Raw genomic sequence first — 14,185 nt, forward strand, 5'->3', positions numbered from 1 at the left:
AGTTTTGTATTTTTGTTTTCTTCGCTTAAACTGAGGACCCTAACCTACCCCATAGGGATGTTGAGAGGATTAAAATGTTCAGAGAGGCCTGGGGGTATAGCTCATGTATAGTGCTTGCCTAGCACATGCACACCCTTGTCTGGTTCAATCCATAGCACTACAAAAAAAAGTAGGGGAAAAAAAAGGTATAGAAAGCACTGGAGAAGCTCTTTTTGCTGACTGTGTTCTCCACATGTAACAAACATGTGGCTACATGGTATGATCAGGAAGGAGGAAGACAATGGGAGGAAATCAAATACCATAAATGAGACAGAAAACAGTGTCTTTAGGGCTTGTAGAGAGGGACTAGGAAAGAACATGCTAGACATGGAGGACAGTGTTCTACCCTGCATTGCAATACACAAAGAAGTGAGGTGGTTTGGAATTTAGTTAGTGGAGATTAAACTTTTCCTTCTGGAAGATTTACCAGCATTCATTCATTCATAAATCCAGGAAGGATGCCAGAGAATGCCAACAATAGGATCAGGCCTTGTGCTTGGCCTGGGGATGCCAGAGAGGTTAGGAGAGGCCATATCTGTGCTCTCATGGGAATGGACAGTCTGGTCCAATTTTAAGGAATCAGAAGGAAAGAGCAAGCCTAAACATTTGCCATTACTGGACATGAGATTAAAGGGCAAGGTCCAGAGGCCCCTGTGTTCCGTGGATTTCTTAACAATCATGGTGGGGAAATGTCAAATACAGAATCTTATCCAAGGGACATGTAGTAACTTAGACTTGGACTGAAAGCTTCAAATCTCTGACAGTTCAGTGAGCTGCCATTTCTATTTTACTTGTATTAATACTTCATATTTTGTTTTATTCTCTTTAATTTACCAATGTTATGTTAAATACTGTTTACTAGAGTCTCCCCACCCTCTAATTCTCTCAAGAGAGAATTAATACTACCACACCTTTACACTCACTCTCAAGTTGGGTCCTCAGACTTGTGGGATATCAATGGCAGCATCAGAGAATGGAGACACTAGAGCTTTAGACACTTAGTTTACACTAAGTAGATTCACACAAAGCTAACCTGCATACTAGAGCATAACCAGCCACCTAGGTAACTTAATCAGGAGGGGCAGTTAATGTAATCAGAAATGCCTTCAGCTCAAGTAGCTGATCAAGTGGCAGAGATGCTGGGTATGACAGAGATCCTTGCATTTTCTCATTTTAAACAACTCGATTTATTAAACACTTACTATGTGTTAAGTACTGAGATGAAAAAGACATAGTCCTTATCTCCTAGAGTTCACAGAATAATGCAGTCTGTGACTAAATGAATTCTTTATTCTTGGACCAGGTTGGGGGGAAGAGGTGTTGGAACTATAAATTTTTGCAGTTGCTCAGAAATGACATAAGAGGATTGAGACCTTGAAGTTTGGAAGAGACCAGATATTTAGCAAGCCTGGCTTGGCGGTCCAGACTCTCAAAGTCCCCAGGATTTCCCACAGGGCATTCAAGAACATCTGGGCTAAAGACTTCCCAGCACATGTCAGCAAGGAGATGGCTGTGATTACAACAAATCCTCCTCCCCTGAAATGCTATTTCTACAGTAGGATGTACTGCACAGTCACCCCAGCCTTCCACTTTTAACTAATGCATTTAGTGATGATCATAAGCACCAATTGCCTGCCACCTGCCAGGTACAGTGCCAGATATTTCAAATACAAAAGTGCATTTAATCCTTACAACAATTTTAGGAAGCACATATTATTTTTGTTCCCAAAACAGCTGAATAAATAGGCTTGGAGAGGCTAAGTCCAGGTGGCCTGCTAAGGTGACCCGGTAAGGAAAGTAGAACTAGGATGGAATAAATCCCAGAGGTGGCTTTTAGCACCGTGTTATTCCAAGACACAAGCATGCTCTGGTGCTGCTGTGCTCCTCTCACCTGCTCAGGCCGGTATTTGGGAAGACAAAGTGCCTTGAGGATGTTCCCGGAACAATCACTTGAATGAAGAAGGCATGGGAGAGAGTTTTTCCCCATTCACTAAAATCATACGACATTGAACTTTGAATCCGTTTTCCAGAAAGTGCACTTCAACTGTCTCATTTAACACGTGAGGAAACTCGAGACAAATGAAATGGGATTACAAGACCCAAAAGGTCCCAGGCCCCCTTAGATGGAGCTCCTGCTCAGCCCAGCACGCCTGAGAATGCTCAGACATATCTGCAGACTTCTTAGTCTTTAACTCGGCGGCGACACCTGCACTCGTGGCTCTTTGGGGCTCCCGGGACAGGGCGGCCAGTGCAGGACAGTGCTGCCAGCCGAGATCTGGCTGAGGGTATCAGCAAAGTCAGCCTACAGGCCGGGACTCACACTCAGTCCCTGCAGGTACTTGCTCTAGCAACAGCGGTTTCCTGACCCAGGCACTCTGCTGGCCTCCACAGGTAGATTTTGGAAGTCCACACCCAGATGTACTTTTTAAATTTAGCAATTCTACCCTAGCAGTAGTGAGCGGGTCCGAGCGGTGGGCGGGGCCGGGGGCAGTGGGCGGGGCACGCGGCGGCAGTCTCATTTCCTCGCGCGCGCCGGAAGTGGCCGTCCTCGGCGCGGCGGCGCGCCCGGCGGGTGGGCTGCTGAGGCGGCTCGGCCCCTGAGCTCGGGGCGCCGCCCGTGTGTGCCCGCTGCCCCGGAGGTAGCGGTGGCTTGGTGCTCGCGGTGCACCGAGAGGGCTAGCGCGGTGAGTACCTGGCCTCGCCTGCGACTCCCGCCGGCTCGGGCGAAGCAGCGCAGGCAACCGGGGCACGGGCTGGGGTCTGCGGGCGCTGGTCCCTGTCGGGTCACCTCAGACGAACCCTCTGGGCCCCTGTCCCTGTGTGGTAGCTACGCGGACCACCCTCTGGAGTCCGCTCGGGTTTCAGCTTTGGTTTCAGGGGAAAAGCTGCAGTTTCCTCTGAGATCGGTGCTGCCAGAGACCGTTGGTTTGCGTGTCAGTGTTGTTGTTTTGGGGTTTTTTTATCACTTTTTTTTTTTTTTTTTTTTTTTTAACTTTCTACCTCTCAGTGCATGAACTTTTTAGTCAGCTGTTACCTCTCTTTGGGGGAGTTAAAATCGTTTTCTCTGACAGCAGCACTCCCATCCCTGACAGACACCAGAACGAACACCTTTAAAGATGCACGTTTGTGTGGGAATTAGGGGGGTCGAGGATCCCACGGGACAGGGAGCCTGTGGCCTTGTCAAAAAATTCTAGAAAATTACTATATTCCGGAGCAAGTGGTAGAGAAGAAATTTGTAAAACACGTTAGCAGTGCTCCTCCTGTGGTGATGGTATTGACAACATGACAGTTTGTTCATATTCGAAGCTTTCCCCCTTAAGTTCTTGTTATACCTGAAGGTATTTTCTAGCCTGCTTTTGAGATATATATGCAATGTCGTGGCAGTTCACTGTCATTTGAAGGCTCCTGGGCCTTCATTTCTGGTGAAGTTAATGATATAATATTCATATCATTAATGTATTTAAAAAGCACCTTTGGTCTTGGAAGTGAGAAACTATTTTATGAGAATGTTCGTGCTCATTTTCATTCTTATTAGTTGTTTGAAGTTGTCATGTGGATAAAAAAATGCAAAAGATGCTGGATTTGCAGTATGTATGGCTCAGATAATTCGAACATAAGTAAGCACAGTTTTAGTTCCAAGCGATTTGGAAATTACATTTTTTTCTTAACTTTTTGTTGCAGTATAAAATAATATATTAAGTCAACAAGTATATAAATCTTAATTATATAACTCAGTGAATTTTTACATATTCATTACCTTGTTTAACCACTACATACATCATATTGTAACAGAACATTTCCATCAATTCCCAAGAACATTTCTATCATCCTCTGCTGCTTCTTCCAAGTCATTTATACCCCTATCCTAAAGCTATATTTCAACTTCTCTCATCATCTATTAATATTGTCCATTTTGAGCTTCATCTTAATGAAATTATATAGTATTCCATTGCTTGTGAAAGTCACCTATGATATTTCATGATATGATGTCATTTATGCATATCACAGTATGGTATCAGTAGTTTTTATTGCTACATTATATTCCATTCTACATGACTACTCTTCCCTTGATGAAGAAGAAGAGTTTCCAGTTGTGTTTCCAATTTTTGTATACTATGTATTTTGGATATTAAGAATGTTATGAACATTCTTGGTGAGCATGTGGATGCATTTGTTAGATGCAGAGTGATTGAATCATAAGGAAAGCAGAAAATTACATTTTAACTAAATGTGGAATATTCCTTATTTTAAAAAATGTAATAGCATCTTTTGTTAAATAATCTAATATTAAAGGTTGATTAAAAAAAGGTTGAACTATTCTGAGTTCAAGACTTAGGAAATTCTATTACTGTATTGTTATTTACCCCTTGTGCTACCTATCTATAACAGTCTTCTATCAGATAGTCATTGCTTGTTAAACAAGTCTGTTAGAGCTGGTTATGATCTGACTGAAATTTGGTATAACACAGTTGAGGAACTGTGTTACTCAACTTAGTAGTTGTTAGGGGAAATTAAGTAGTGGTTGTTAGGAGAAACAAAACACCACAAGGATATAACTAAAAATGGATTGAAGAATCATGGGATTGTAAGACAATGAATTTAAATTGTTATTCTCATACCACATGAATACAAAGTATAACTGTAAAATATAGTGTTAGTTACAAATGTGAATTTGTAACAGGAATATAGTGATTTCCACGTGTATGAAGATACTAGTATATGTATAATGTGAACCGAAAACAAAAAGCACTAAATAATTGTGGAAAATCAGTAGCAAGGAAGAGGAACCCTAAACTGAACAAAAAGAGAACTAAGCCCTAAAGCAGTGGTGTAAGAAATAGAAGAAAACCTTAAAGTAAATGTTAGTTATCTTAAATTTGGGAGAGTATCTTACCTGTTGAATATATAGAGGCTACCATGAAAAAAAGCAATTCATTTTTGACTATTAAAACATAGAAGGTGCCAGGCACAGCAGCACACACCTATAATCTCAGCAACTTGGGAGGTTGAAACAGGAGGATTGCAAGTTCAAGGGCAGCCTCAGCAATTTAGTGAGATCCTAAGCAATTTAGCAAGACCCCGTCTCTAAAAAAAAAAATTAAAAAATGTTTGGGGATATGGCTCAGTGGTTAAGTGCCCCTGGGTTCAATCCCTGGTACCAAAAAACAAATAGAACGTAGCATGTGTGGTGTCACATACCTGTAATCACAGCAACTTGGGAGGCTGAGGCAGGAGAATTGCAAGTTCAAGGCCATACTCAGCAATTTAGCCAGGCCCTAAGCAACTTTGAGAAACCCTGTCTCAAAATAAAAAATAAAAAATAAAAAAAATTAAAAAGGCTGGGGATGTGGCTCAGTGGTTTAAGTGCCCCTTGGTTCAATCCCTGGTCACCACCCTCTGCTAAAAAAAAAAGAAGTAGGAAAAACCAGCTATGACACGGAAAATAGATCAGCAGGAACCAATATACATCTAAAGAGTTCCAGGAGATTCTAGAGAGGAGTAACCAGGAAAAATCTTTTGTAGTCTGAGCCTGACAGGCATATGTATCAGCCAGAGAACAAATTATAGATCAACCTTTCCCTCTTTGGCCTCTGTTTCTTCATCTGTGAAGTGGAGATAATCAGAAGTATGCCTTTTCAGAAAGCTGGTGGAAAGATGTGTTCTGCTAACAGCTCCTGTTTCCCACTTTCCTCCCCTACCAACTCAGTAGATGCCAGATTTCCCATACTTACCACCTAGTAGAATGGAAACAATTAAAATACTTTATCAAGAAAACAGTATATATCTCAGCAGAATTATATGTTTATGAATGGAATAGATGCTCTCAGTATTAAAAGAATATTAATAGTGACACACTTAGATACATTCTGATGAGCAACACCCTTGGATACAATCTGATAAAATTTATGAACTTCATGGGTCAATATACAATATCATAAACTTTTAAAGAGAAATATGTTTACCTATATAGGAATGGAAAGCAGATTTCCAATTAGACTTGTGATTTGTAATGTAATGTTAGATGACAGTGGGATACCATTTTTAAAGTGCCATAGAACTTTTAAACCCAGAACTTTATTCCTAACCAAACTGTCCCTTAAACTGGGAACAAAATAAAGCCATTTTCACTCATATCCAGTAGAAATGCCTCAGGATACACTATATCAAAGTGAAAAATTAAGAAAAATAGATATTAATTTAAAGAAAACAATCAACTTATTTCTCAACTCCATGTTACATATAATTATAGCTAAGAAATTTGGAGTGTTAAGAAAGGATACATAAGCTAGAGAAGGTAGAACTTTTAAATCTTTAACAATCTGAAACAAAAATTTAATAATCTAGAGCACTATTTCAAAGTCAGGGTTTGGGTTTTTTTTTTTTTTTTTTTTCACATCACATAGGTAATGTGCCAATAATAAAGGAAGTGCATCTCACACAACACTGAATATCCAGTCATTACACTTATGAACCAAAAAGGATCTCAGAGTTGGTTTCCAATCAGCTTTCTGTTGCTGTGACAAAATATTTGAAATAATCAACTTAAAAGGAGGAAAGGTTTATTTCAGCTCACAGGTTTCAGTCCATGGTAAATTGGCCTATCACTTTGGGGCCTATGGCAAGACGGTATGTCATGGTGGGAGCTCATGGCAGAGGTGGCTTCCTACCTTGTGATAGGCAGGAAGCAAGAGTAACAGGGAGGGACTGGAGTCCCAATTACCCCTTCAAGAGCAGGCTCCAAATGACCTGAACTTCATTCCACTAGGCCCCACCTACTAAAGATTCTGCCACCTCCCAATAACACCACAGACTGGTGACCACACCTTCAACACTTAGACTTTTAGGGTGCATTCCAGATCCAAAATATAGCTATTGGGAACATGGGAAATAGGTGTAGGCATGTTGGAAGTGGAAAATACTGACCAATTATATATTGCAATGAATAATTTAAGTAAATTTAACCAGGAATGTTACTTCCAAGGATTTATCCTATAGATGAAATGACATATATTCAAAGTCATATATACTCAGGCTGTTCATGCCAAGATGTTTAATAGTGGTATTAGATTTAGAAGGATACACAAAAATTGGAGAAGGGAACTTAGCCTTGAGGAGAGGAGAGAGACATTTCACTGTATGACCTTTTATCATTTTTAATCTTTTTATCTCATGTTTTTATTTTGGGACATTTTAGAAGTGTAAAAGAATTAAAATTTGGACTTTGTGGTTCGTGCATGAGTTCCAGACCAGTCTGGGCAACACATTAAGGCCCTGTCAGGGAAGAAGTGTAAGAGGGGCTGGGCTGTGGCTCAGTGGTGGAGTGCCTGCCTAGCATGTGTGAGGCCCTGGGTTCGATCCTCAGCACTGCATATAAATAAATAAAAGGTCCATGACAACCACAAAAAATTTAGAAACAAAAGAAGTGTAAGACAAAATAAGGATTTAGGACTGGAGTTGCCATATCTGGTCACCTGTTTTTTTAATTTATCTTACTTTTTAGTTTGGGTGCCAGGAATTTAACCCAAGAGCATGTAACCACTGAGCAACATCCCTGGCCCTTTTTTTTTTTTTTATTTTGAGACAGAATCTCAGTAAGTTGCTTAGGGCCTCACTAAATTGCTGAGACTGGCCTTGAACTTTCGAACCTCCTGCCTTAGCCTCCAGACTTGCTGGGATTACAGGCAGGCACCACCACACCTACCACACCCTGCCATTGGCCACCTATTTTAATATGACCTGTGACCTAAGAGTAGTGTTTACATTTTTAAATACTTTGGGGAAAAAAGAAAAACAATACTTTCTGACATGTGACAAATGTCAAATTATGACAAATTTCAATGTCCCTTGAAACAATTGTGTACAGTAATTTACATATCATCAATGTCTGCTTTTGTGTTACAATGCAGAATTGACTGGTTATAACAGTATGTGACCTAAAATGTTTGCTGACCCCTGGTTTAAGGCCAAAAATATATTTCTCTAAATATAGGAATTTGGTTTATGATAAAGGTGGGATTTCAAATTAAGGACAGGAGCATGGATTGTACTATGAGTGACATGAATTGCCTATTTAAGGAAATAAATTACTTACTTTACATTAGAATTACTTCAGATAAGGAAACTAAAATTGAAAAGTCACATAGGAAAAGCTTGATAAATTCAACTATTAACAAAAAGATGAAACTTTGTGTATTGGGAAATTCCTTTCAGATTTTTAAAGCTATTGCTTCATTGTCTTCTCATTTGCCTTGTTTCCAAGAGTAATCTTCTATAATCTGTCATTGTTGTCTTTAGTGTCTTGTATATGATACATGGTTTTTTTTTGTCTGCTTTTAAGATTCTCTCATCATTGAGTTTGAGCAGTTTAATCATCATATTCCTTGGTTTTGTTATTTTGAGATAAGGTCTTACTCTATTATCTCAGCTAGTCTTGAACCTGCAATCCTTCTGCTTTCACTTCCTAAATAACTGGAATTATAGATGTGTACCACCTTGCCTGGCAGTGTGCCTTCTTTTATTTATGATTCTTATACTTGAGGTCAATTGAACTTCTTGAATCTGTTTATAGTTTTCATCAAATTCGCAAAATGTTCAGCCTTATTTCTTTAAATATTCTAATCTCACCATGCTTTGAGACCTTCAGTTACATGTACATTATACTATTTGAAATCATCACACTGCTCTGTTCCTATTTTTATTCTTTTTTCTTCTAAAGTAGTTTCTACTGCTATGTCTTCAATTCACTAGCATTCTCTTTTGAAATATCTAAACTACTATTATCCCATCCAGTGTATTTTTCACCTTGGCATTGAAATTTTCATCACCTGAAGTTTAATTTGGATCTTTTTAAATATCATATGTATCTTTACTTAGTTTTTGAATAGGCACATCTTTTTAAATGCAGTTATACTGTTTTAATGTCTTTTCTGTGAATTCTCGTGTTTTTGTTAGTTCTAGATGTTTTAATCAGTAATTATTTTCATTATGGCTGGTGATTTTTGTTTGAATGTCATATATTGTGAATTTTGTTTTGTGGTATTTTTGTAGTTCTATAAATATTCTTGAGGCTTGTGCTATTACTTGGAAACAATTTGATCCTTTCAGGTTTTGTTTTTAAGATTTGTTGGCAGGACCAGACCCATGTTTATAGCTTATTAGTTCCCACCACTGAGGCAAGACCTCTTTGAATACTCTACACAATTCCCCATGAATTTTGAGGTTTTCCAGTCTGTCTGGTGAGAACATGCCTATTTCTGGCCCTGCATGAATACTGTGTTCTGTGTCCTTGAATTTTTTGTGTGATCTTTTCCTTAGCCTATTAGTTTACATTGCTTAGCCATAAGCTTACATTGTCTGGGGCTCTGCTGAATATCCAAAGGCTGTCTTCTTCAGACCTGTGCAGTTCTCTCTTTTTGTAGCTGTCTCCTTTGAACTCTAGCTGCCTTAGTTTTCTCAGACTGTCAACTCCATTCTGTCAACTAACGAAATTTGCTGGTCTGTTCTTAAGTTCCCCTCCCTGGGCTATGGTCTGGAAACTAAGACATTAAGTTGGATAGTCATTTGTTTCTTGTTTCTCCAGGATCACTTTCCTTTTTTACTTGATGTTGAATATTTTGAATATTGTTGTTTCATATTTTGGGGTCTTTTTGAAGGGAAGGAATTTTTTTTCTTTTTGGTTGGCTGTTATATTTCTGAAATCTTTGATTTTATATTTCATTCCTTTAACAATTCATTTTCTTATCTCTGCAGTCTCCCTTTCTCTCCTCTGTGAATGAACCTAATCTGTGATATAAACACATTGCATAGAATGATGGTGATCAAGGTGGTATTTTTTTGTTTTGATTTTTTGTGATGCTGGGAATTGAACCCATGGCCTTGCTAGGCAAACACTGTACCAGTGAGTGCACCCCTAGCCTTTCTAATATTCTTAACATATTTAGAAGTGTTATAAACGAGTCTTCTAGGATTTGGTTGAAGAGCTCCCTGCAGGAACTAAGCAAGTAAGATTTTATTGAAATTTCTCTTTTCCCCACAGAAAATGCAACTAACATTTACATTCTGAGATAATTACAGCAGCTTTTCTTTCATTTCAGTGGAAAATATTCAGCTGTAATATTAGCCCATTATGGCACATGTTTTCAATTCTGCATATAGTGCAATGAAATTGGCACAGGTACACTAAAATAGGTTGGAAATCATCATCTAGAAATTACAAGTAATAATTAATATTATAATTATTATATAATTATTATATGATATATTGTATAATTCTATAATATCTAAGTTTTTATAGGTGTTCCACATCTGGAATGATGGAACAAAATGGGTTAAATAGCATATAAGGCATCTCAAATCAAACAGTGCTATCCTGAAAAAACTGTATGGAGAGTGCATAAAAATACATTTTAAATCAGGGTTTTTTCCAGCATTTTTGAATTGCAACCAAGTTATTCATTTTACATGAAGAGCTCATACATATGCACATATATAATCACAATACAAAACTTACTACTAAATGTGATTCATGCTTATATTTTTTATTTCATTGAAAAGTTAACCTTTGTAATGACCCATTTGAGTCATAGCTCACAGTATAAAATATATTGTCTGTATACAGAAAAAAAAAGCTATGAGGTACCCTATTAATACAAATGTAGTGGTGTTTAGATTATGTACTTTTGGAAGTTTCACTTCCAAACTAAGTATATAACCATACTATGGGTAAGTCTGTCTACCTTAATATTTTATACAAATTATGTCTCCACATTTTCAATTTTAGCCTTTCTTTTCTCTAACAAGTGGGCTGGTAATAACTTACAAGTAGTTAAAAAACTCTTCCAAGTTTTTCTTATCAAAAATGACATTCAAGTGATTTCTTATTGCTAATGATTATGGTTTGGGGACATGGTAAGTTCCTAGAACTAATATTAGCTTTGTATCCTTATTTTGAAATTCGATAGTATCTCTTTTTTTCTTTTTCTTTTCTTTGGTACTGGGGATTGAACCCAGAAGCACTTTACCATCTCTAGTCCCTCTTACTTTTTATTTTGAGACAAGATCTCACTCAATTGCTTAGGGCTTCACTAAGTTACTGAGACTGACCTTAAACTTGCCATCTTCCTGCTTCAACCTTCAGAGTCACTGGGATTGCAGGTATGTGCTTTCATACCCAGCTTAGATAGTATTTCTTAAAACTAAAAATGTCTTCTATTTTTTCATACATCATTTAAGATTTAAAATCAGTGGGAAAGAGGCTTTTAATAGTAAAAGACTGTTGTAATGAATTAAATTTTTTAAGATACTTGTTTATTATTTTACTGAAATAATAAATGATTGAAGGGAGTTAAGTCAATATTTGTGGTCTTCTGCATTTTATATAGACCTGTGTTACAAAATGTGTACACTGGAGCATTTTCCACAGAAATATCAAGGCTTTCCTAATCACTAAGAAACTGACTAAGACTGATGTTCCCCAGAACCTTCTTCCATAGATTCTGTTGCACTGGGGAAACCATTACTGTGAAATATCTGCAGTCAACACATTATCCTTCTTGGTTAGAATGGAAGTTCCTTTGCAGGGAAGGCCTCCCCTCTCCTAAGTTTAACCTTCTCTACTTCTAGACCTTTTAGCTTAGAAATAAACATGGAAGAGCTTATGCAACTAGTTGTAGCATGAAAGGTAGCATGTAATTTTGTAAATTTATAAATGATTTTTAAATTTTTTTCTCAGATAAACATGTTTAAAATGTTCATGTTTTTTTATTTATATAGATGCTAAACCTTTCCAGACTTGTAGGAAATCTGTTGCGTAATACAGTGGAAAAAATTATGTGATCTAACGTTCCAGTAGTCTACCAGAGAACTTTGGATATAAAAATGTTTTCTTAATGGTTTTCAGCTGTCTGTGACCTTTTGCAATTGCCTCCTCCCCAACACACACTTAATATTAAGATTCCTAGATTGGCTAAGTTGAACAGCAAAAATTAATGAGGTAGAATATTTGAATCAAATAAGTTGGAAGAAACTCTCTTTCTCCAGTAAACCATTATTACTATTATAGAAACAATTTATAGAAATTCAGTTCCTAAGTGTCGTAGCATTAATTGAAATATTGTGTTAATAGTTATAAGCACCCTACAGTTTATGCAAAAAAAAGATGACACCCAGTGGGGCCAGCCACATCCATAGTCTTAAGGTGGATCCTGGCCATGCTGGAAAGATAATTGTGTGATTGGATACTTGGAACTTTGAGACAGGTGATATCAGCTAACTTCCTAAGGGATGGGGCTGGGTACTAATAAACCACGTAGACTGTGATTCAGTCAATCCTGATGATATAATGGAACCTTGGTGGACAGTGAAGTCCACTGAGCTTTCCTGCTTGCCAAACATCAATAACACCAGGAGAGTAATGTGTATCTGAAGACATGCAAGTTTCAAGTTGAGTCCTCCCTTTACCAAAGTCTACCTTTTACATTTTTCTTTAACTGGTTCTAATTTGGATCATTTTCTTATAATAAAACTGTAATTGTAAGTATGGCAAAAAAAATAGTTATAAGCAGTACAATTTTAAAATAATTAGAAAATAGTAGAATGTACGTAACAAACTATAGAATACAAAGCATGAATATAGTCTTAATGTTTCTGTGATCAGGAGATTAAGGGTGTATAGACATACTGTTTAAAAGTATTATATGTAATATTTTAGTATTTTCAAAGGCACTTTTCTTAATAATTTCCCCCAGTACTTACCAATTATTCTAAATTATGTTAGCATCTCTAGTGGTGCTCTACATATAGTAGTTATTTAACTAAGTTTATTTAAGCCATCAACAGTTTGATGCATTTAAGAAACAAGATTCTGATTGATTATGATCTGTTTCTTCCAGAATATTCATCACCCATATAATGGATTTTATAGTTCAGATTGTTTTATTCTGGATTTCATGGTAACAAAACAGGAAGCATTCTTAATTTCTCATTTCTGCAAGTAGTCATGACTACTGAGAAAATAATTTTTTTAAGCTACAACAGAATTCATTTTGGTACCTTTTATGGAAATCCTGATTTTGTTTTTAATTTTTAATAACTTTTTGCTAAAGGTATGAAGAAGCAGCTTATCTTGTTAGGCAAATACACATTAATAAGAATGTCTAGAAGAGGATCAATCCTTCATACCCGGACCCACTGGCTATTGTTGGGACTTGCTTTGCTCTGTAGCTTGGTATTATTTATGTACCTTCTGGAATGTGCCCCTCAAACTGATGGAAACGCATCTCTTCCTGGTGTTGTCGGAGAAAATTATGGTAAAGAGTATTATCAAGCCCTCCTACAGGAACAAGAAGAACATTATCAAACCAGGGCAACGAGTCTGAAACGCCAAATTGCCCAACTAAAACAAGAATTACAAGAAATGAGCGAGAAGATGAAATCATTACAAGAGAGAAAGAATATAGGGGCTAATGGCATAGGCTATCAAGGCAACAAAGAGCAACCATCTAGTGATCTTTTAGAATTTCTTCATTCCCAGATTGACAAAGCTGAAGTTAGCACAGGAGCCAAACTACCCAGTGAGTATGGGGTTATTCCTTTTGAAAGTTTTACTTTAATGAAAGTGTTTCAGTTGGAAATGGGTCTCACTCGTCATCCTGAAGAAAAGCCTGTTAGAAAAGACAAACGAGATGAATTGGTAGAAGTTATTGAAGCTGGCTTGGAGGTCATTAATAATCCTGATGAAGATGATGAACAGGAAGATGAGGAGGGTCCCCTTGGAGAGAAACTTATATTTAATGAAAATGACTTCATAGAAGGTAATATGAAAACTAAATTGATAAATAGTTGTTATGACAAAATGCTAGTGTTTATGCTAATACGTCAGTTATTATGGATGGTATTAAAATGTTGAAGTTCCTACCTACTTCATTCCATCAAGAATTTGAAGTGACTTTTTAGAAAAATGTTGTAATGAGATCATAATAAAATTGAGAATAAGAACCAGGCAAGTACAAGAATATGAACTATTGAAGTTGAAGAGCTCTTTTGAGCTCTGTGTATATTTGCATATGTATGATTTGCATTCCTCTCATCTGATCTCAATATTCCTTTTTATGGTTTAAAAACATATAAACTAAGGCTCAGAATTTGA

The 14,185-nt window shown here is 37.3% G+C and overlaps 1 protein-coding gene and 1 pseudogene across 8 annotated transcripts in view; one reads left to right on the forward strand and one right to left on the reverse strand.

Annotated features, from left to right (window-relative positions):
* The first annotated feature begins 2,583 nt into the window (after positions 1 to 2,583).
* Csgalnact2 (chondroitin sulfate N-acetylgalactosaminyltransferase 2) overlaps positions 2,584 to 14,185 on the forward strand; it is a 53,841-nt gene continuing 42,239 nt past the window's right edge. For 7 of the 8 annotated variants that reach the window (XR_007108843.1, XR_007108844.1, XM_047554006.1 and 4 more), the window contains exons 1-2: positions 2,584 to 2,723; positions 12,930 to 13,850. Coding sequence is in view for 6 of the 8 variants with exons in the window: in XM_047554006.1 (XP_047409962.1) it covers positions 13,145 to 13,850 (706 nt within the window). In the remaining 2 variants the exon portion in view is untranslated. The remainder of the gene's footprint in view (positions 2,724 to 12,929; positions 13,851 to 14,185) is intronic. The other variant, XM_047554005.1, reaches the window with a different exon arrangement.
* On the reverse strand, positions 6,434 to 6,522 carry LOC124986054 (uncharacterized; annotated as a pseudogene).

Source organism: Sciurus carolinensis, chromosome 5 (assembly GCF_902686445.1).
Source record: "Sciurus carolinensis chromosome 5, mSciCar1.2, whole genome shotgun sequence".
In the NCBI taxonomy this organism is placed as follows: Eukaryota; Metazoa; Chordata; class Mammalia; order Rodentia; family Sciuridae; genus Sciurus; species Sciurus carolinensis.